The 23,689-nt window shown below is 45.3% G+C and overlaps 1 protein-coding gene across 5 annotated transcripts in view; it reads left to right on the top strand.

The window, feature by feature from the left end:
* Positions 1-23,689, top strand: part of LOC129815687 (TOX high mobility group box family member 2-like) — a 238,069-nt gene that overhangs the window by 85,842 nt on the left and 128,538 nt on the right. For 2 of the 5 annotated variants that reach the window (XM_055869714.1, XM_055869717.1), the window contains exon 2: positions 22,947-23,042. The exons of 2 other annotated variants lie outside the window; for them this stretch is intronic. In XM_055869714.1, the coding sequence (XP_055725689.1) occupies positions 22,947-23,042 (96 nt within the window). The remainder of the gene's footprint in view (positions 1-22,946; positions 23,043-23,689) is intronic. One more of the 5 variants, XM_055869716.1, reaches the window with a different exon arrangement.

The raw sequence follows: 23,689 nt of genomic DNA on the forward strand, positions 1-23,689 counted from the left end.
CTCGTCCATTCCTCTCCATTCCTCTCCATTCCTCCTCCATTCCTCCTCCATTCTTCTCCATTCCTCCTTCATTTCTCTCCATTCCTCCTCCATTCCTCTCCATTCCTCTCCATTCCTCCTCCATTCCTCTCCATTCCTCCTCCATTCCTCTCCATTCCTCCTCCATTCCTCATCCATTCCTCTCCATTCCTCCTCCATTCCTCTCCATTCCTCCTCCATTCCTCTCCATTCTTCCTCCATTCCTCCTCCATTCCTCCTCCATTCTTATCCATTCCTCCTCCATTCCTCTCCATTCCTCCTCCATTCCTCTCCATTCCTCCTCCATTCCTCTCCATTCCTCCTCCATTCCTCTCCATTCATCCTCCATTCCTCCTCCATTCCTCTCCATTCCTCGTCCATTCCTCTCCATTCCTCTCCATTCCTCCTCCATTCCTCCTCCATTCTTCTCCATTCCTCCTTCATTTCTCTCCATTCCTCCTCCATTCCTCTCCATTCCTCTCCATTCCTCCTCCATTCCTCTCCATTCCTCCTCCATTCCTCTCCATTCCTCCTCCATTCCTCATCCATTCCTCTCCATTCCTCCTCCATTCCTCCTCCATTCCTCTCCATTCCTCTCCATTCTTCCTCCATTCCTCCTCCATTCCTCCTCCATTCCTCCTCCATTCCTCTCCATTCCTCTCCATTCCTCCTCCATGCCTCTCCATTCCTCCTCCATTCCTCTCCATTCCTCCTCCATTCCTCTCCATTCCTCTTCATTCCTCTCCATTCCTCCTCCATTCCTCTCCATTCCTCTCCATTCCTCCTCCATTCCTCCTCCATTCCTCTCCATTCATCTCCATTCCTCTCCATTCCTCCTCCATTCCTCCTCCATTCCTCTCCATTCCTCTCCATTCCTCTCCATTCCTCCTCCATTCTTCTTCATTCCTCTCCATTCCTCTCCATTCCTCTCCATTCCTCTCCATTCCTCCTCCATTCTTCTTCATTCCTCTCCATTCCTCTCCATTCCTCTCCATTCCTCTCCATTCCTCTCCATGCCTCTCCATTCCTCTCAATTCCTCGTCCATTCCTCGTCCATTCCTCTCCATTCCTCTCCATTCCTCCTCCATTCCTCCTCCATTCTTCTCCATTCCTCCTCCATTTCTCTCCATTCCTCCTCCATTCCTCTCCATTCCGCTCCATTCCTCCTCCATTCCTCTCCATTCCTCCTCCATTCCTCTCCATTCCTCCTCCATTCCTCTCCATTCCCCCTCCATTCCTCTCCATTCCTCCTCCATTCCTCTCCATTCTTCCTCCATTCCTCCTCCATTCTTATCCATTCCTCCTCCATTCCTCTCCATTCCTCCTCCATTCCTCTCCATTCCTCCTCCATTCCTCTCCATTCCTCCTCCATTCCTCTCCATTCCTCCTCCATTCCTCCTCCATTCCTCTCCATTCCTCCTCCATTCCTCTCAATGCCTCTCCATTCCTCTCCATTCCTCTCCATTCCTCGCCATTCCTCCTCCACTCCTCCATTCCTCCTCCATTCCTCTCCATTCCTCTCCATTCCTCTTCATTCCTCCTCCATTCCTCTCCATTCCTCCTCCATTCCTCTCCATTCCTCCTCCATTCCTCTCCATTCCTCTCCATTCCTCCTCCATTCCTCCTCCATTCCTCTCCATTCCCCCTCCATTCCTCTCCATTCCTCCTCCATTCCTCTCCATTCTTCCTCCATTCCTCCTCCATTCCTCCTCCATTCTTATCCATTCCTCCTCCATTCCTCCTCCATTCCTCCTCCATTCCTCTCCATTCCCCCTCCATTCCTCTCCATTCCTCCTCCATTCCTCTCCATTCTTCCTCCATTCCTCCTCCATTCCTCCTCCATTCTTATCCATTCCTCCTCCATTCCTCTCCATTCCTCCTCCATTCCTCTCCATTCCTCCTCCATTCCTCTCCATTCCTCCTCCATTCCTCCTCCCTTCCTCTCCATTCCTCCTCCATTCCTCTCAATTCCTCTCCATTCCTCTCCATTCCTCTCCATTCCTCCTCCATTCCTCTCCATTCCTCCTCCATTCCTCCTCCATTCCTCCTCCATTCCTCTCCATTCCTCCTCCATTCCTCTCCATTCCTCTCCATCCCTCTCCATTCCTCGCCATTCCTCCTCCACTCCTCCATTCCTCCTCCATTCCTCTCCATTCCTCTCTATTCCTCTTCATTCCTCCTCCATTCCTCTCCATTCCTCCTCCATTCCTCTCCATTCCTCCTCCATTCCTCTCCATTCCTCTCCATTCCTCCTCCATTCCTCCTCCATACCTCTCCATTCCCCCTCCATTCCTCTCCATTCTTCCTCCATTCCTCTCCATTCTTCCTCCATTCCTCCTCCATTCCTCCTCCATTCTTATCCATTCCTCCTCCATTCCTCTCCATTCCTCCTCCATTCCTCTCCATTCCTCCTCCATTCCTCTCCATTCCTCCTCCATTCCTCTCCATTCCTCCTCCATTCCTCCTCCATTCCTCTCCATTCCTCCTCCATTCCTCTCAATTCCTCTCCATTCCTCTCCATTCCTCTCCATTCCTCTCCATTCCTCCTCCATTCTTCTTCATTCCTCTCCATTCCTCTCCATTCCTCTCCATTCCTCCTCCATTCTTCTTCATTCCTCTCCATTCCTCTCCATTCCTCTCCATTCCTCTCCATTCCTCTCCATGCCTCTCCATTCCTCTCAATTCCTCGTCCATTCCTCGTCCATTCCTCTCCATGCCTCTCCATTCCTCCTCCATTCCTCCTCCATTCTTCTCCATTCCTCCTCCATTTCTCTCCATTCCTCCTCCATTCCTCTCCATTCCTCTCCATTCCTCCTCCATTCCTCTCCATTCCTCCTCCATTCCTCTCCATTCCTCCTCCATTCCTCCTCCATTCCTCTCCATTCCCCCTCTATTCCTCTCCATTCCTCCTCCATTCCTCTCCATTCTTCCTGCATTCCTCCTCCATTCTTATCCATTCCTCCTCCATTCCTCTCCATTCCTCCCTCATTCCTCTCCATTCCTCCTCCATTCCTCTCCATTCCTCCTCCATTCCTCTCCATTCCTCCTCCATTCCTCTCCATTCCTCCTCCATTCCTCTCCATTCCTCCTCCATTCCTCTCCATTCCTCCTCCATTCCTCTCCATTCCTCCTCCATTCCTCCTCCATTCCTCTCCATTCCTCCTCCATTCCTCTCAATTCCTCTCCATTCCTCTCCATTCCTCCTCAATGCCTCTCCATTCCTCTCCATTCCTCCTCCACTCCTCCATTCCTCCTCCATTCCTCTCCATTCCTCCTCCATTCCTCTCCATTCCTCTCCATTCCTCCCTCATTCCTCTCCATTCCTCCTCCATTCCTGTCCATTCCTCCTCCATTCCTCTCCATTCCTCCTCCTTTCCTCTCCATTCCTCCTCCATACCTCCTCCATTCCTCCTCGATTCCTCCTCCATTCCTCTCCATTCCTCCTCCATTCCTCCTCGATTCCTCCTCCATTCCTCTCCATTCCTCCTCCATTCCTCTCCATTCCTCCTCCATTCCTCTCCATTCCTCTCCATTCCTCTACATCCCTCTCCATTCCTCCTCCATTCCTCCTCCATTCCTCTCCATTCCTCTCCATTCCTCCTCCATTCCTCCTCCATTCCTCTCCATTCCTCCTCCATTCCTCCTCCATTCCTCTCCATTCCTCCTCCATTCCTCTCCATTCCTCTCCATTCCTCCTCGATTCCTCCTCCATTTCTCTCCATTCCTCCTCCATTCCTCTCCATTCCTCCTCCATTCCTCTCCATTCCTCTCCATTCCTCTCCATTCCTCCTCCATTCCTCTCCATTCCTCCTCCATTCCTCTCCATTCCTCTCCATTCCTCTCCATTCCTCCTCCATTCCTCTCCATTCCTCCTCTATTCCTCCTCCATACCTCTATATCCCTCTCCATTCCTCCTCCATTCCTCTCCATTCCTCCTCCATTCCTCTCCATTCCTCTCCATTCCTCCTCCATTCCTCTCCATTCCTCTCCATTCTTCCTCCATTCCTCCTCCATTCTTCTCCATTCCTCTCCATTCCTCTCCATTCCTCCTCCATTCCTCTCCATTCCTCCTCCATTCCTCCTCCATTCCTCTCCATTCCTCCTCCATTCCTCTCCATTCCTCTCCATTCCCCCTCATTCCTCTCCATTCCTCCTCCATTCCTCCTCCATTCCTCTCCATTCCTATCCATTACTCCTCCATTCCTCTCCATTCCTCCTCCATTCCTCTCCATTCCTCTCCATTCCTCTCCATTCCTCCTCCATTCCTCTACATTCCTCTCCATTCCTCCTCCATTCCTCTCCATTCCTCCTCCATTCCTCTCCATTCCTCCTCCATTCCTCGCCATTCCTCCTCCATTCCTCGTCCATTCCTCTCCATTCCTCTCCATTCCTCCTCCATTCCTCCTCCATTCTTCTCCATTCCTCCTTCATTTCTCTCCATTCCTCCTCCATTCCTCTCCATTCCTCTCCATTCCTCCTCCATTCCTCTCCATTCCTCCTCCATTCCTCTCCATTCCTCCTCCATTCCTCATCCATTCCTCTCCATTCCTCCTCCATTCCTCTCCATTCCTCCTCCATTCCTCTCCATTCTTCCTCCATTCCTCCTCCATTCCTCCTCCATTCTTATCCATTCCTCCTCCATTCCTCTCCATTCCTCCTCCATTCCTCTCCATTCCTCCTCCATTCCTCTCCATTCCTCCTCCATTCCTCTCCATTCATCCTCCATTCCTCCTCCATTCCTCTCCATTCCTCGTCCATTCCTCTCCATTCCTCTCCATTCCTCCTCCATTCCTCCTCCATTCTTCTCCATTCCTCCTTCATTTCTCTCCATTCCTCCTCCATTCCTCTCCATTCCTCTCCATTCCTCCTCCATTCCTCTCCATTCCTCCTCCATTCCTCTCCATTCCTCCTCCATTCCTCATCCATTCCTCTCCATTCCTCCTCCATTCCTCCTCCATTCCTCTCCATTCCTCTCCATTCTTCCTCCATTCCTCCTCCATTCCTCCTCCATTCCTCCTCCATTCCTCTCCATTCCTCTCCATTCCTCCTCCATGCCTCTCCATTCCTCCTCCATTCCTCTCCATCCCTCTCCATTCCTCTCCATTCCTCTCCATTCCTCCTCCATTTCTCTCCATTCCTCCTCCATTCCTCCATTCCTCCTCCATTCTCTCCATTCCTCCTCCATTCCTCTCCATTCCTCCTCCATTCCTCCTCCATTCTTCTCCATTCCTCCTCCATTCCTCCTCCATTCCTCTCCATTCCTCCTCCATTCCTCTCCATTCCTCCTCCATGCCTCTCCATTCCTCCTCCATTCCTCCTCCATTCTTCTCCATTCCTCTCCATTCCTCTCCATTCCTCCTCCATTCCTCCTCCATTCTTCTCCATTCCTCTCCATTCCTCTCCATTCCTCCTCCATTCCTCTCCATTCCTCCTCCATTCCTCTCCATTCCTCTCCATTCCTCCATTCCTCCTCCATTCTCTCATTCCTCCTCCATTCCTCCTCCATTCCTCACTATTCCTCTCGCTTTGTAAACATGTCTCATATAGTTTCACGTTTTGTTGATCTTTCAGTCAACAGTGAGGTGAATGTACAGTGTTGTACTACAGGAGACATCTGCTGTCCAGTAAATACAGGGTATGAGATCAGTGCTCTATATAAAGAGGGTTTTGAGCTGTGTGTCTGACTCTGATACTTGGGTAGTGTTCAGTAGGGAGGAAATGTTTTGAAACGAGGAGATACTATACCTGGACTTGACCAATAGGAACATCATATTTTCATTTTCAGTAAAAAAAATAATCCAAAAATGTTTTGTTTTTTTAAGATTGTAAAACAGTTTGCAAGGCTGTGCCTAGCTATAGTCTACTGTGGTATAAAATGGTTTTGGCCTCATAGTTGAATATGTAGAGATTAGTTGACTCATATGCAATTGGTATGGTGTCTCCAAAATCCCACTGAAGTTGGAAAATGTTGTGACTGAATTATGACTATATCCAGAGATAATTCTACTGTATTGATTAGGTTGACTATATCCAGAGATAATGTACTGTATTGATTAGGGTGACTATATCCAGAGATAATATACTGTGTTGATTAGGGTGACTATATCCAGAGATAATGTACTGTATTGATTAGGGTGACTATATCCAGAGATAATATACTGTGTTGATTAGGTTGACTATATCCAGAGATAATGTACTGTATTGATTAGGGTGACTATATCCAGAGATAATATACTGTGTTGATTAGGGTGACTATATCCAGAGATAATGTACTGTATTGATTAGGGTGACTATATCCAGAGATAATATACTGTGTTGATTAGGTTGACTATATCCAGAGATAATTCTACTGTATTGATTAGGGTGACTATATCCAGAGATAATATACTGTGTTGATTAGGGTGACTATATCCGGAGATAATATACTGTATTGATTAGTCAAATCAAATCAAATCAAATTTTATTAGTCACATACACATGGTTAGCAGATGTTAATGCGAGTGTAGCGAAATGCTTGTGCTTCTAGTTCCGACAATGCAGTAATAACAACAAGTAATCTAACCTAACAATTCCACAACTACTACCTTATACACGCAAGTGTAAAGGGATAAAGAGTATGTACATAAAGATATATGAATGAGTGATGGTACAGAACGGCATAGGCAAGATGCAGTAGATGGTATAGAGTACGGTATATACATATGAGATGAGTACTGTAGGGTATGTAAACATAAAGTGGCATAGTTTAAAGTGGCTAGTGGTACATGTATTACATAAAGATGGCAAGATGCAGTAGATGATATAGAGTACAGTATATACATATACAAATGAGATGGGTAATGTAGGGTATGTAAACATTATATTAAGTGGCATTGTTTAAAGTGGCTAGTGGTACATTTTTACATAATTTCCATCAATTCCCATTTTTAAAGTGGCTGGAGTTGAGTCAGTATGTTGGCAGCGGCCGCTAAATGTTAGTGGTGGCTGTTTAACAGTCTGATGGCCTTGAGATAGAAGCTGTTTTTCAGTCTCTCGGTCCCTGCTTTGATGCACCTGTACTGACCTCGCCTTCTGGATGATAGCGGGGTGAACAGGCAGTGGCTTGGGTGGTTGTTGTCCTTGATGATCTTTATGGCCTTCCTGTGACATCGGGTGGTGTAGGTGTCCTGGAGGGCAGGTAGTTTGCCCCCGGTGATGCGTTCTGCAGACCTCACTACCCTCTGGAGAGCCTTACGGTTGTGGGCGGAGCAGTTGCCGTACCAGGCGGTGATACAGCCCGACAGGATGCTCTCGATTGTGCATCTGTAGAAGTTTGTGAGTGCTTTTGGTGACAAGCCGAATTTCTTCAGCCTCCTGAGGTTGAAGAGGCGCTGCTGCGCCTTCTTCACAACGTTGTCTGTGTGGGTGGACCAATTCAGTTTGTCCGTGATGTGTACACCGAGGAACTTAAAACTTTCCACCTTCTCCACTACTGACCCGTCGATGTGGATAGGGGGGTGCTCCCTCTGCTGTTTCCTGAAGTCCACAATCATCTCCTTTGTTTTGTTGACGTTGAGTGTGAGGTTATTTTCCTGACACCACACTCCGAGGGCCCTCACCTCCTCCCTGTAGGCCGTCTCGTCGTTGTTGGTAATCAAGCCTACCACTGTAGTGTCATCCGCAAACTTGATATAGTGTGACTATATCCAGAGATAATATACTGTGACTATATCCAGAGATAATATACTGTATTGATTAGGGTGACTATATCCAGAGATAATATACTGTATTGATTAGGGTGTCTATATACAGAGATAATATACTGTGTTGATTAGGGTGACTATATACAGAGATAATATACTGTATTGTTTAGGGTGACTATATCCAGAGATAATATACTGTATTGATTAGGGTGACTATATCCAGAGATAATGTACTGTATTGATTAGGGTGACTATATCCAGAGATAATATACTGTATTGATTAGTGTGACTATATCCAGAGATAATATACTGTATTGATTAGTGTGATTATATCCAGAGATAATATACTGTATTGATTAGGGTGACTATTTCCAGAGATAATATACTGTATTGATTAGTGTGACTATATCCAGAGATAATATACTGTATTGATTAGGGTGACTATATCCAGAGATAATATACTGTATTGATTAGTGTGACTATATCCAGAGATAATATACTGTATTGATTAGTGTGACTATATCTAGAGATAATATACTGTATTGATTAGGGTGACTATATCCAGATATAATGTACTGTATTGATTAGTGTGACTATATCCAGAGATAACAGACTGTATTGATTAGGGTGACTAGATCCAGAGATAATATACTGTATTGTTTAGGGTGACTAGATCCAGAGATAATATACTGTATTGATTAGGGTGACTATATCCAGAGATAATACACTGTATTGATTAGTGTGACTATATCCAGAGATAGTATACTGTATTGATTAGTGTGACTATATCCAGAGATAATATACTGTATTGATTAGGGTGACTATATACAGAGATACTATACTGTGTTGATTAGGGTGACTATATACAGAGATAATATACTGTATTGATTAGTGTGACTATATCCAGAGATAATATACTGTGTTGATTAGGGTGACTACATACAGAGATAATATACTGTATTGATTAGTGTGACTATATCCAGAGATAATATACTGTATGTATTAGTGTGACTATATCCAGAGATAATATACTGTATTGATTAGGGTGACTATATCCAGAGATAATATACTGTATTGATTAGGGTGACTATACCCAGAGATAATGTACTGTATTGATTAGGGTGACTATATCCAGAGATAATATACTGTATTGATTAGGGTGACTATATCCAGAGATACTATACTGTGTTGATTAGGGTGACTATATACAGAGATAATATACTATATTGATTAGTGTGACTATATCCAGAGATAATATACTGTGTTGATTAGGGTGACTACATACAGAGATAATATACTGTATTGATTAGGGTGACTATATCCAGAGATAATATACTGTATTGATTAGTGTGACTATATCCAGAGATAATATACTGTATTGATTAGTGTGACTATATCCAGAGATAATATACTGTATTGATTAGGGTGACTATATACAGAGATAATATACTGTATTAATTAGGGTGACTATATCCAGATATAATGTACTGTATTGATTAGTGTGGCTATATCCAGAGATAATATACTGTATTGATTAGGGTGACTATATACAGAGATAATATACTGTATTGATTAGGGTGACTATATACAGATATAATGTACTGTATTGATTAGTGTGACTATATCCAGAGATAATATATTGTATTGATTAGGGTGTCTATATACAGAGATAATATAATGTATTGATTAGTGTGACTATATCCAGAGATAATATACTGTATTGATTAGGGTGACTATATCCGGAGATACTATACTGTATTGATTAGGGTGACTACATAGAGAGATAATATACTGTATTGATTAGTGTGACTATATCCATAGATAATATACTGTGTTGTTTAGGGTGCCACCAGTAATTGATCTTTGGCACATCTCAGTCAACGCAGATGCCATAGAAGTATCATATTTGGAATACTATATTAATACACAACGTTTCTACTCCTAAGGGAACGAGGGTTCACGATATTTGAGAGCTTTTCTGTGTGCTGCTCTCTGGCCGGCGAGCTGGTGCGCTTGCTCCACGGACCATGGAAGATATTCTTTAGTTATCTTCACTCAGACAGAATGGTCCTTGGGAGCACTTTGGCCCTGGCTGATTCATGAGAGGAGGTACTGGAAGTCTGAGGTACTGGAAGTCTGAGGTACTGGGAGTCTGAGGTACTGCGAGTCTGAGGTACTGGGAGAGGAGCAGAGTTTCAAGCCTTCACTTTCCTTTTAAGGCAGTTCATTCAGAACAGAAAACTGTACTGCATCTCGTAAATACAAAATAAAAAAGATTGTTAAGAGCCCAAGAGAGTAGGCTACTATCAAACACAAAAGCAACAGCTAACTAAAGGAACCAAATCAAACTAGATATTACAAGGTGGATGTATGGCATCGGTCGCTGACTCCGTGTCTTTAGTGTCACTCTCAAAAAGCAATGTACTCAACCATATAGTCCTTTCTATCATTGTGCAAGTCGAGGCCAGAATCTTTCTATACCTGTTGTCAAGGCCGATAATATAGTTAACAATGATATACCACTCACATACTGCATAGCGCCATCTAAGTCACAGAAAGTGCAGTGTCTAACATGAAAGCTATAGATAATAGCATAAGTGATGGGTTTAGCCCTCTCTCTATGATATAGAAAGCAATGGAAGTTGCCTTTGTCATTTGCACTCAAATCCTCATCTTTGTACGATGCTGTCTTTCTACTGTCTTACTCTGAGAGCAAACTGCATACAGATGTAGGATCTTAATTTGATCACCCTGTTGCAGGAGAACGTTCCTGCAATGAAGGACATTTTTAACTTGCAGTGTATTTAAGGTTTAACTGCAAACTGGCTCAAATGAAGATCCTACATCTGTAGTTATAAAACCATACACAGTAACAGAGGATCTATGTAGCGTTGAACTGGCTACATCACAATGATTCACTTGGAAAACAGACGGCTGGGAGGTGATTTAGTTTGGCTGAAAACAGGGGAGTTTCTTTTGTGAGGGAGGAACATGCAAACAATAGATTATTTTAATGCTTTTTAAAATTATTTATTATTCCATGACAAATTCAGAAAGACAAACTGTGAAAATGGAGATGTTTGAAAGCAGGTTTAAGGGTTGAATTTGTTGCTTCAAATCTCAACTTTATACAGATGAATCATTGAGAGAAAGATTTGTGTTTTGTTGCGAGACAATTATTGAAAGTGATACATTTGGCACTGGATAACTGTGAAATTCACTTAACGTAATCGCTTCAAACCACCTGTTTCACACTTTAAGAATGTCATTGCTAAGGTTATGGGCTTGGCATATGTGCAGTTTTAAACATATAAAGTTGAGTTCTCTTCTTTTCAGGGTAGTTAATATGCTGCTGAAAGGTTGAGTTGATTTAGTTTTCCCAGAGCGTTGTGATGGTGCTTTGACTAACATAGTCCAATTGTGATTATTTTGCTCGGTTGACAATATATCTGACAGGCCGATATGAGTTGCTGTACTCAGCTATATCCTCTGTTCTGTGTGTGTGTATATAGCTGACAAAACACACACACACACAAGCATGTACGTACGCACACACAGTCACACACACGCACACGCACACGCACACGCACACGCACACACACACACACACACACACACACACACACACACACACACACACACACACACACACACACACACACATATTGTACTGAGATGTTATCTTGCTTCTTTCTATTGATCGCAAAGGAAGAAATACACTCCATCACAGGAACAGGCAGTACTGTCCAAAGCCAGGGCTAACTAACCGAGAACAACAACTGTGTTGAACTGTAAGTCATCCAATAGCAAACAAAAACAGCAGTATGTGGACACCCCTTCAAATTAGTGGATTTGGCAATTTCAACCACACCCATTGCTGACAGGTGTATAAATTTGAGCACACAGCCATGCAATCTCCATAGACAAACATTGGCAGTAGAATGGCCTTACTGAAGAGCTCAGTGACTTTCAACGTGGCACTGTCAAGTCAGTTTGTCAAATTCCTGCCCTGCTAGAGCTGCCCCGGTCAACTGTAAGTAATGCTATTGTGAAGTGGAAACGTTTAGGAGCAACAACGTCTTAGCCGCGAAGTGGTAGGCCACACAAGCTCGCGGATTGGAACCGCTCAGTCGTGAACCGCATAGCTCGTAAAAATCGTCTGACCTCGGTTGCAACAATCGGTTGCAAAACTTATGAAATGTAATGTCATGTGGTATTTTAAACTGTATGTAACTGTCTTATGTTGCTGGACCCCAGGAAGAGTAGCTGCTGCCTAATCGCCCAACATCAGTGCCCAAACTCACTAATGCTCTTGTGGCTGAATGGAAGCAAGTCCCCACAGCAATGTTCCGGCATCTAGTGGAAAGCCTTCCCAGAAGAGTGGAGGCTGTTATGGCAGCGAAGGGGGATCAACGACATGTTAATGCCCAGGATTTTGGAATGAGATGTTCGAAGAGCAGGTGTCCACCTACTTTTGGTCATGCAGTGTATATACACTACCGTTCAAAGGTTTGGGGTCACTTAGAAATGTCCTTGTTTTTGAAAGAAAAGCTACTTTTTTATCCATTAAAATAACATCAAATTGATCAGAAATACAGTGTAGACATTGTTAATGTTGTAAATGACTATTGTAGCTGGAAATGGCAGATTGTTTATGGAATATCTACATAGGCGTACAGAGGCCCATTATCAGCAACCATCACTCCTGTTCCAATGGCACGTTGTGTTAGCTAATCCAAGTTTGTCATTTTAAAAGGCTAATTGATCATTATAAAACCCTTTTGCAATTATGTTAGCACAGCTGAAAACTGTTGTTCTGTTTTAAAGAAGCAATAAAACTGGCCTTCTTTAGACTAGTTGAGTGTCTGGAGCATCAGCATTTGTGGGTTCGATTACAGGCTCAAAATGGCCAGAAACAAAGACCTTTCTTCTGAAACTCGTCAGTCTATTCTTGTTCCGAGAAATGAAAGCTATTCCATGCGAGAAATTTCCACGAAACTGAAGATCTTTTACAACGCTGTGTACTTCTCCCTTCACAGAACAGAGCAAACTGGCTCTAACCAGAATAGAAAGAGGAGTGGGAGGCCCCGGTGCACAACTGAGCAAGAGGACAAGTACATTAGAGTGTCTAGTTTGAGAAACAGACGCCTCACAGGTCCTCAACTGGCAGCTTCATTAAATAGTACCCACAAAACACCAGCCTCAACGTCAACAGTGAAGAGGCGACTCCGGGATGCTTGCAGAGTTGCAAAGAAAAAGCCATATCTCAGACTGGGCAATAAAAATAAAATATTAAGATGGGCAAAAGAACACAGACACTGGACTGAGGAAGATTGGAAAAAAGTGTTATGGACAGACAAATCTAAGTTGAGGTGTTCGGATCACAAAGAGGAACATTCGTGAGACACAATTTTTTTTAAAGATTGCTGGAGGAGTGCTTGACGCCATCTGTCAAGCATGGTGGAGGCAATGTGATGGTCTGGGGGTGCTTTGGTGCTGGTAAAGTGGGAGATTTGTACAGTGTAAAATGGATCTTGAAGAAGGAAGGCTATCACTATATTTTGCAACGTCGGGCCATACCCTGTGGACGGAGCTCATTTGGAGCCAATTTCCTCCTACAACAGGACAATGACCCAAAGCACAGCTCCAAACTACGCAATAACTATTTAGGGAAGAAGCAGTCAGCTGGTATTCTGTCTATAATGGAGTGGCCAGCACAGTCACCGGATCTCAACACTATTGAGCTGTTGTGGGAGCAGCTTGACCGTATGGTACATAAGAAGTGGCCATCAAGCCAATCCAACTTGTGGGAGGTGCTTCAGGGAGCATGGGGTGAAATCTCTTCAGATTACCTCAACAAATTGACAACTAGAATGCCAAAGGTCTGCTAGGCTGTAATTGCTGCAAATTGATGATTCTTTGACGAAAGCAAAGTTTGAAGGACACAATGATTAATTCAATTAAAAATCATTATTTACAACCTTGTCAATGTCTTGACTATATTTCCTATTCATTTTGCAACTAATTTCATGTATGTTTTCATGGAAAACAAGGACATTTCTAAGTGACCCCAAATTTATATATACACTGCTCAAAAAAATAAAGGGAACACTTAAACAACACAATGTAACTCCAAGTCAATCACACTTCTGTGAAATCAAACTGTCCACTTAGGAAGCAACACTGATTGACAATACATTTCACATGCTGTTGTGCAAATGGAATAGACAACAGGTGGAAATTATAGGCAATTAGCAAGACACCCCCAATAAAGGAGTGGTTCTGCAGGTGGTGACCACAGACCACTTCTCAGTTCCTATGCTTCCTGGCTGATGTTTTGGTCACTTTTGAATGCTGGCGGTGCTTTCACTCTAGTGGTAGCATGAGACGGAGTCTACAACCCACACAAGTGGCTCAGGTAGTGCAGCTCATCCAGGATGGCAAATCAATGCGAGCTGTGGCAAGAAGGTTTGCTGTGTCTGTCAGCGTAGTGTCCAGAGCATGGAGGCGCTACCAGGAGACAGGCCAGTACATCAGGAGACGTGGAGGAGGCCGTAGGAGGGCAACAACCCAGCAGCAGGACCGCTACCTCCGCCTTTGTGCAAGGAGGAGCAGGAGGAGCACTGCCAGAGCCCTGCAAAATGACCTCCAGCAGGCCACAAATGTGCATGTGTCTGCTCAAACGGTCAGAAACAGACTCCATGAGGGTGGTATGAGGGCCCGACGTCCACAGATGGGGGTTGTGCTTACAGCCCAACACCGTGCAGGACGTTTGGGATTTGCCAGAGAACACCAAGATTGGCAAATTCGCCACTGGCGCCCTGTGCTCTTCACAGATGAAAGCAGGTTCACACTGAGCACATGTGACAGACGTGACAGAGTCTGGAGGCGCCGTGGAGAACGTTCTGCTGCCTGCAACATCCTCCAGCATGACCGGTTTGGCGGTGGGTCAGTCATGGTGTGGGAGGGCATTTCTTTGGGGGGCCGCACAGCCCTCCATGTGCTCGCCAGAGGTAGCCTGACTGCCATTAGGTACTGAGATGAGAGCCTCAGACCCCTTGTGAGACCATATGCTGGTGCGGTTGGCCCTGGGTTCCTCCTAATGCAAGACAATGCTAGACCTCATGTGGCTGGAGTGTGTCAGCAGTTCCTGCAAGAGGAAGGCATTGATGCAATGGACTGGCCCGCCCGTTCCCCAGACCTGAATCCAATTGAGCACATCTGGGACATCATGTCTCGCTCCATCCACCAACGCCACGTTGCACCACAGACTGCCCAGGAGTTGGCGGATGCTTTTGTCCAGGTCTGGGAGGAGATCCCTCAGGAGACCATCCGCCACCTCATCAGGAGCATGCCCAGGTGTTGTAGGGAGGTCATACAGGCACGTGGAGGCCAAACACACTACTGAGCCTCATTTTGACTTGTTTTAAGGACATTACATCAAAGTTGGATCAGCCTGTAGTGTGGTTTTCTACTTTAATTTTGAGTGTGACTCCAAATCCAGACCTCCATGGGTTGATACATTTGATTTCCATTGATCATTTTTGTGTGATTTTGTTGTCAGCACATTCAACTATGTAAAGAAATAAGTATTTAATAAGAATATTTCATTCATTCAGATCTAGGATGTGTTATTTTAGTGTTCCCTTTATTTTTTTGAGCAGTGTATATACTACAGTTCAAAAGTGTGGGGTCACTTAGAAATGTCCTTGTTTTCCATGAAAACATATACATATAATATATATATATATATATATTGGAATCATTAACTCCCCTGGATGTATTTTTTACATTTCATGACTAGGATCAATAAAAATGTATTCTGATGTATGTAATTGTTAACTTTCAATGTGTAAATAAATGTTGCATTAAAGCATAGTAGTCTACAAGAAAGGTAATGCTTTGAGGAAGTGGCATGATTTACAGTAACAACGACTTGATAAGGAATGTGCTATTTACAGTAATCAGTAAGCACGCCCACATTTCTCAGTTAGTCAAATGTGACTTTTTTGGGTTTCAATAGTAGGTGGAGTCTAGTCAGATCTCTAAATCAGAACATGAGTGTATAGAGATTTTCTATGGACTGAGGTGGTCCTAACATAGACACGGTAGTACTGTACAGTAAGACTGGAATCCCCTGTGAGAGGAACCCCCCTCCCCCACGACCAACTGAAATTGAATTGCCGCTATTTGCATAATGATAGCTAGCTGGGCCCGCGGCGGACTCGCCATGAGATGAAAGGGAGCAATCACTTAGAGAGTGACCATGAGAGAGAGAGTGACCATGAGAGAGAGAGAGAGAGAGAGAGAGAGAGAGAGAGAGAGAGAGAGAGAATTTCACTTGCTTTGGCAATGTAAACATATGCTTCCCATGCCAATAAAGCCCCTTGAATTGAATAGAATTAAGAGAGAGAGATATTTAAATGATTGTATTATTGCTCGCAGGTATGTCCTCAATATGACAGGAGCTTGACAATGTAAAAACATATCTGGATTCTTCTGTCATTTTATATGCAGGCTACCCTATGCTTTGGGCTCCTGAGTGGCGCGGCAGTCTAAGGCACTGCTACATGCATCACTACAGACACCCTGGTTCGAATCCAGGCTGTATCACAACCAGCCGTAATTGGGAGTCCCATAGGGCGGCGCACAATTGGCCCAGCATTGTCCTGGTTTTGTTCTTTACTGACTTGCCTAGTTACATAAAGTAAAAATACTTTCAACACATTGGTCTCTGTAGTTTAACCATCACAGTTGTATAACTAGCCTAGTATTCCTACTGCCATTACTGACATGTGTGCACCTCCTGGGTATATTTACTGATCAAGCATCCTCTTCTATGTGATTCTAAAATGCCCAGTATTCATCCCAAATCCATGATGACCCTGTTCTGAAATTCAAACTCAATAATTCAGCGTCATTCTCAATAAACCCCACTCTGGACTGACGATGTCGTCTGTCTGGGGACCTTGGCTGTGACATAACAACCTGCCAGCCATCCAGTGTTCCAGACAGCCATTTTCTCCCCGGGGGGAAACACAATGTCGTGGGCCTCCGATAAGTGCACAACACCCTTACTATTAAAACACATGTTCTATGGAGCTAGTGTTTACATTATCGGGACTTAGACTCATTTATTACAGTCCTCTAAAAGCCTGTTTAATAGGCTGGTGTTAGAGAGATGGAGCTGGTGTTTAATAGGCTGGTGTTAGAGAGAGATGGAGCTGATGTTTAATAGGCTGGTGTTAGAGAGAGATGGAGCTGATGTTTAATAGGCTGGTGTTAGAGAGAGATGGAGCTGGTGTTAAATAGGCTGGTGTTAGAGAGAGATGGAGCTGATGTTTAATAGGCTGGTGTTAGAGAGAGATGGAGCTGGTGTTAAATAGGCTGGTTTTGGAGAGAGATGGAGCTGGTGGCAGGTCTCATGGCTGGTTATAGCTTCCTCAAATGGGACTCTTTCGTAGATTACTTTCATAGTGCACTACTTTTGACCAGGGCTCATAGGGCTTTGGTCAAAAGTTGTTGCACTGTAAAGGGAATGGGGTGCCATTTGGCATGCAGCACTGTATAGGGAATGGGGTTCCATTTGGCATGCAGCACTGTATAGGGAATGGGGTTCCATTTGGCATGCAGCACTGTATAGGGAATGGGGTTCCATTTGGCATGCAGCACTGTATAGGGAATGGGGTTCCATTTGGCATGCAGCACTGTATAGGGAATGGGGTTCCATTTGGCATGCAGCACTGTATAGGGAATGGGGTTCCATTTGGCATGCAGCACTGTATAGGGAATGGGGTTCCATTTGGCATGCAGCACTGTATAGGGAATGGGGTTCCATTTGGCATGCAGCACTGTATAGGGAATGGGGTGCCATTTGGCATGCAGCACTGTATAGGGAATGGGGTTCCATTTGGCATGCAGCACTGTATAGGGAATGGGGTTCCATTTGGCATGCAGCACTGTATAGGGAATGGGGTTCCATTTGGCATGCAGCACTGTATAGGGAATGGGGTGCCATTTGGCATGCAGCACTGTATAGGGAATGGGGTTCCATTTGGCATGCAGCACTGTATAGGGAATGGGGTTCCATTTGGCATGCAGCACTGTATAGGGAATGGGGTGCCATTTGGCATGCAGCACTGTATAGGGAATGGGGTTCCATTTAGCATGCAGCACTGTATAGGGAATGGGGTTCCATTTGGCATGCAGCACTGTATAGGGAATGGGGTTCCATTTGGCATGCAGCACTGTATAGGGAATGGGGTGCCATTTGGCATGCAGCACTGTATAGGGAATGGGGTTCCATTTAGCATGCAGCACTGTATAGGGAATGGGGTTCCATTTGGCATGCAGCACTGTATAGGGAATGGGGTTCCATTTGGCATGCAGCACTGTATAGGGAATGGGGTTCCATTTGGCATGCAGCACTGTATAGGGAATGGGGTTCCATTTGGCATGCAGCACTGCATAGGGAATGGGGTTCCATTTGGCATGCAGCACTCTATAGGGAACGGGGTTCCATTTGGCATGCAGCACTGTATAGGGAATGGGGTTCCATTTGGCATGCAGCACTGTATAAGGAATGGGGTTCCATTTGGCATGCAGCACTGTATAGGGAACAGGGTTCCATTTGGCATGCAGCACTGTATAGGGAATGGGGTTCCATTTGGCATGCAGCACTGTATAGGGAATGGGGTTCCATTTGGCATGCAGCACTGTATAGGGAATGGGGTTCCATTTGGCATGCAGCACTGTATAGGGAATGGGGTGCCATTTGGCATGCAGCACTGTATAGGGAATGGGGTTCCATTTGGCATGCAGCACTGTATAGGGAATGGGGTTCCATTTGGCATGCAGCACTGTATAGGGAATGGGGTTCCATTTGGCATGCAGCACTGTATAGGGAATGGGGTTCCATTTGGCATGCAGCACTGCATAGGGAATGGGGTTCCATTTGGCATGCAGCACTGTATAGGGAATGGGGTTCCATTTGGCATGCAGCACTGTATAAGGAATGGGGTTCCATTTGGCATGCAGCACTGTATAGGGAACAGGGTTCCATTTGGCTTGCAGCACTGTATATGGAACGGGGTGCCATTTGGCATGCAGCACTGTATAGGGAATGGGGTTCCATTTGGCATGCAGCACTGTATAGGGAATGGGGTTCCATTTGGCATGCAGCACTGTATAGGGAATGGGGTTTCATTTGGCATGCAGCACTGTATAGGGAATGGGGTTCCATTTGGCATGCAGCACTGTATAGGGAATGGGGTTCCATTTGGCATGCAGCACTGTATAGGGAATGGGGTTCCATTTGGCATGCAGCACTGTATAGGGAATGGGGTTCCATTTGGCATGCAGCACTATATAAGGAATGGGGTTCCATTTGGCATGCAGCACTGTATAAGGAATGGGGTTCCATTTGGCATGCAGCACTGTATAGGGAATGGGGTTCCATTTGGCATGCAGCACTGTATAAGGAATGGGGTTCCATTTGGCATGCAGCACTGTATAGGGAATGGGGTTCCATTTGGCATGCAGCACTGTATAGGGAATGGGGTTCCATTTGGCATGCAGCACTGTATAGGGAATGAGGTTCCATTTGGCATGCAGCACTGTATAGGGAATGGGGTTCCATTTGGCATGCAGCACTGTATAGGGAATGGGGTTCCATTGAGCATGCAGCACTGTATAGGGAATGGGGTTCCATTTGGCATGCAGCACTGTATAGGGAATGGGGTTCCGTTTGAAATGCAGCACTGTATAGGGAATGGGGTTCCGTTTGAAATGCAGCACTGTATAGGGAATGGGGTTCCATTTGGCATGCAGCACTGTATAGGGAATGGGGTTCCATTTGGCATGCAGCACTGTATAGGGAATGGGGTTCCGTTTGAAATGCAGCACTGTATAGGGAATGGGGTTCCGTTTGAAATGCAGCACTGTATAGGGAATGGGGTTCCATTTGGCATGCAGCACTGTATAGGGAATGGGGTTCCATTTGGCATGCAGCACTGTATAGGGAATGGGATTCCATTTGGCATGCAGCACTGTATAGGGAACAGGGTTCCATTTGGCTTGCAGCACTGTATATGGAACGGGGTGCCATTTGGCATGCAGCACTGTATAGGGAATGGGGTTCCATTTGGCATGCAGCACTGTATAGGGAATGGGGTTCCATTTGGCATGCAGCACTGTATAGGGAATGGGGTTTCATTTGGCATGCAGCACTGTATAGGGAATGGGGTTCCATTTGGCATGCAGCAATGTATAGGGAATGGGGTTCCATTTGGCATGCAGCACTGTATAGGGAATGGGGTTCCATTTGGCATGCAGCACTGTATAGGGAATGGGGTTCCATTTGGCATGCAGCACTATATAAGGAATGGGGTTCCATTTGGCATGCAGCACTGTATAAGGAATGGGGTTCCATTTGGCATGCAGCACTGTATAGGGAATGGGGTTCCATTTGGCATGCAGCACTGTATAAGGAATGGGGTTCCATTTGGCATGCAGCACTGTATAGGGAATGGGGTTCCATTTGGCATGCAGCACTGTATAGGGAATGGGGTTCCATTTGGCATGCAGCACTGTATAGGGAATGGGATTCCATTTGGCATGCAGCACTGTATAGGGAATGGGGTTCCATTGAGCATGCAGCACTGTATAGGGAATGGGGTTCCATTTGGCATGCAGCACTGTATAGGGAATGGGATTCCATTTGGCATGCAGCACTGTATAGGGAATGGGGTTCCATTTGGCATGCAGCACTGTATAGGGAATGGGGTTCCATTTGGCATGCAGCACTGTATAGGGAATGGGGTTCCGTTTGAAATGCAGCACTGTATAGGGAATGGGGTTCCATTTGGCATGCAGCACTGTATAGGGAATGGGGTTCCATTTGGCATGCAGCACTGTATAGGGAATGGGGTTCCATTTGGCATGCAGCACTGTATAGGGAATGGGGTTCCATTTGGCATGCAGCACTGTATAGGGAATGGGGTTCCGTTTGAAATGCAAGCTCTTGTATGTACTGTGTGCGTCTTTGCCCCCAGCACCTGACTGACAAGAAAAGAGTTGCACAGGAAACCCTGATTGGTCCGGGGACGTTTTCTCACTCTGTTGTTAAATATATCTCGCTGCATAGTAATCTGGAACCCTGTCTTTGAATGAGTGTGTGTGTTGAGGGGGGGGGGGGGGGGGGGGGGGGGGGTGCATGAATGTATTTATGTTTGTGTTTCATAGTGTGTACTTGCAACAGGAGTGACAGAGAGAGAGGAGTGACAGAGAGAGGAGTGACAGAGAGAGAAGATTGACAGAGAGATAGGAGTGACAGAGAGAGGAGTGACAGAGAGAGCAATGACAGACAGAGAAGATTGACAGAGAGAGGAGTGACAGAGAGAGGAGTGACAGAGAGAGAAGATTGACAGAGAGAGGAATGACAGAGAGAGGAGTGACAGAGAGAGAAATGACAGAGAGAGTGACAGAAAGAGGAGTGACAGACAGAGAAGATTGACAGAGAAAGGAGTGACAGAGAGAGGAGTGACAGAGAGGGGATGTGATATATGGTCTGGACCATATCGCTGTGTTATTTTCTTCCTCACAAGGTAATCTACATCAGAGACTTTCGACTCATTATAAACCTGTATGCATCATTTTGGGTAAACCCTTCGCACTGACTACTGTACAGAATAGATATCAAGCCCAATTACGTAACGACTTCTCACTACATATCCATTGCCAGCCACTCAACAACCCACGACACCAGTTATGTATGATTATCTTCAGGTGTGTTACCACTGATCTATGTAACTTAACTTAGTCGCTGTCTGCCTTTTCTCCTCTCCCTGTGTCTCTCCTTTTTTACACTTACTTTTGAGTCATTTAGCAGACACTCTCATCCAGAGACTTTCAGGAACAGTTAGTGTTAAGAGCCTTGCTCAAGGGCACAGACAGATTTTTAACCTAATCGGATTGGAACCAGCGACCTTTCGTGGGTGAGAGATAGATAAACAAAGAGAGAGAGGGAGAGAGAGAGAGAGAGGGAGAGAGAGATAGATAAACAGAGAGAGAGAGAGGGAGAGAGATAGATAAACAGAGAGAGAGAGGGAGAGAGAGAGAGAGAGTGAGAGAGAGAGAGATAAACAGAGAGGGAGGGGGAGAGAGAGATAGATAAACAGAGAGAGAGAGGGAGAGAGATAGAGAGGGAGAGAGAGATAGATAAACATAGAGGGAGAGGGAGAGAGAGATAGAGAGGGAGAGAGAGAGATAAACAGAGAGAGAGAGGGAGAGAGGGAGAGAGAGAGATAGATAAACAGAGAGAGGGAGAGAGAGAGAGATAAACAGAGAGAAAGATGGAGAGATAAACAGAGAGAGAGAGGGAGAAAGAGAGCGATAAACAGAGAGAGAGAGAGGGAGAGAGAGATAGCGAGGGAGAGAGAGATAGATAAACAGAGAGGGAGAGAGAGAGAGAGAGGAAGTGAGAGATAAACAGAGAGGGAGAGGGAGAGAGAGATAGATAAACAGAGAGAGGGAGAGAGAAAGATTAACAGAGAGAGAGATGGAGAGATAAACAGAGAGAGAGAGGGAGAGAGGGAGAGAGAGAGATAGATAAACAGAGAGAGGGAGAGAGAGAGAGATAAACAGAGAGAAAGATGGAGAGATAAACAGAGAGAGAGAGGGAGAAAGAGAGCGATAAACAGAGAGAGAGGGAGTGAGAGAATCTGTGTGGTGTGAAAGAAGGAGAGGTGCGGTGTAAAACTCGCTGAGGCAAACGCTCCAAAGGCTCCACTGGCAGGAAGGGTCTTGTTGTGAGTCATTAGATTCCCAGGTACCCCGGCTCCAGAGCTGCAGTGCCAACTCTCCTGCAGTGTGTTTTCACACATAGGGTAAGGGAGTTGGCCCGCCGCTGCTAAATGAATGTAGGGGAAACACCACGGGTGTATGTGTAGACATCAGTAAGAAATGGATGTTTGTACTTGATGACAGTCTATTCAGATCTTAATTGCTTTATCACTAAATTCTGCTGACCTCCATGTTTCTACCATTGACAATGCCTAACTTTTTGTTCGCTAGCGTTTTTTTGTGTGTGTGATGCAATCGCATTTTATTGAGTGAAAAACATGTTGAAAGTTCTGAAGCTAAAGTTTCTCTCTCTCTCTCTCTCTCTCTCTCTCTCTCTCTCTCTCTCTCTCTCTCTCTCTCTCTCTCTCTCTCTCTCTCTCTCTCTCTCTCTCTCTTTCTCTACAGAGCAGATACGGTGCATCAGGCGACCGCGGCGTTCGACTCTATAGCTCCATGCCCATGCGCCCCAACCCCGACGGGAAGAGACTGCCCTCTGCTGGGGTGAGAGGATGCTCCCCTTACCCCCCCCCTCTTACTCCCCACACCTCACCCCCTTACTCCCCACACCTCACCCCCTTACTCACAGTTAGTACACAGTTCAACCCTACAGTGCCGATGGCCATTAAATGCCAGTGATGTGCCACCACGAGACTAGTTGGGTGGTTTTGTGGTCTTCAACCAGTAGCACCGCCACATCTTGTGTTTCTGTATGAAGTGACTGACGAAAACACGTTCCCCACAAGATACGGTACTGTGCTAAACACGTTCTACATCTCCCTATGGAGACGTGCATCAGGGCCTGTGATCACAAAATCTTCTCAATTCATCACAATGAATAGGTGTGGGGACCTGATCCTAGTTCAGCCACTACGGGCTCAGATCAGTTCCAGGATCTGTCTTCGGCCCCGCTTTAAATGACGTTCAGCTTATAAAGGCATTATAAATCCTTCATAAAGCTTTCATAAACACTACATAAATGTGTTACAAATCATTGATAACCGTATGTCATGCTTTATAAAGGGTTCATAAATGTGGCATAACTGTGTGACACTAATGTCAAATGTGACATAACCCATTATATCAAATAGGACATAAACCTATGGTTATAAAGAGTGGCACAAGCACCGCTTAATAAAGGCCTTGTAAAT

This window comes from Salvelinus fontinalis, chromosome 18 (assembly GCF_029448725.1).
Source record: "Salvelinus fontinalis isolate EN_2023a chromosome 18, ASM2944872v1, whole genome shotgun sequence".
NCBI lineage: Eukaryota > Metazoa > Chordata > Actinopteri > Salmoniformes > Salmonidae > Salvelinus > Salvelinus fontinalis.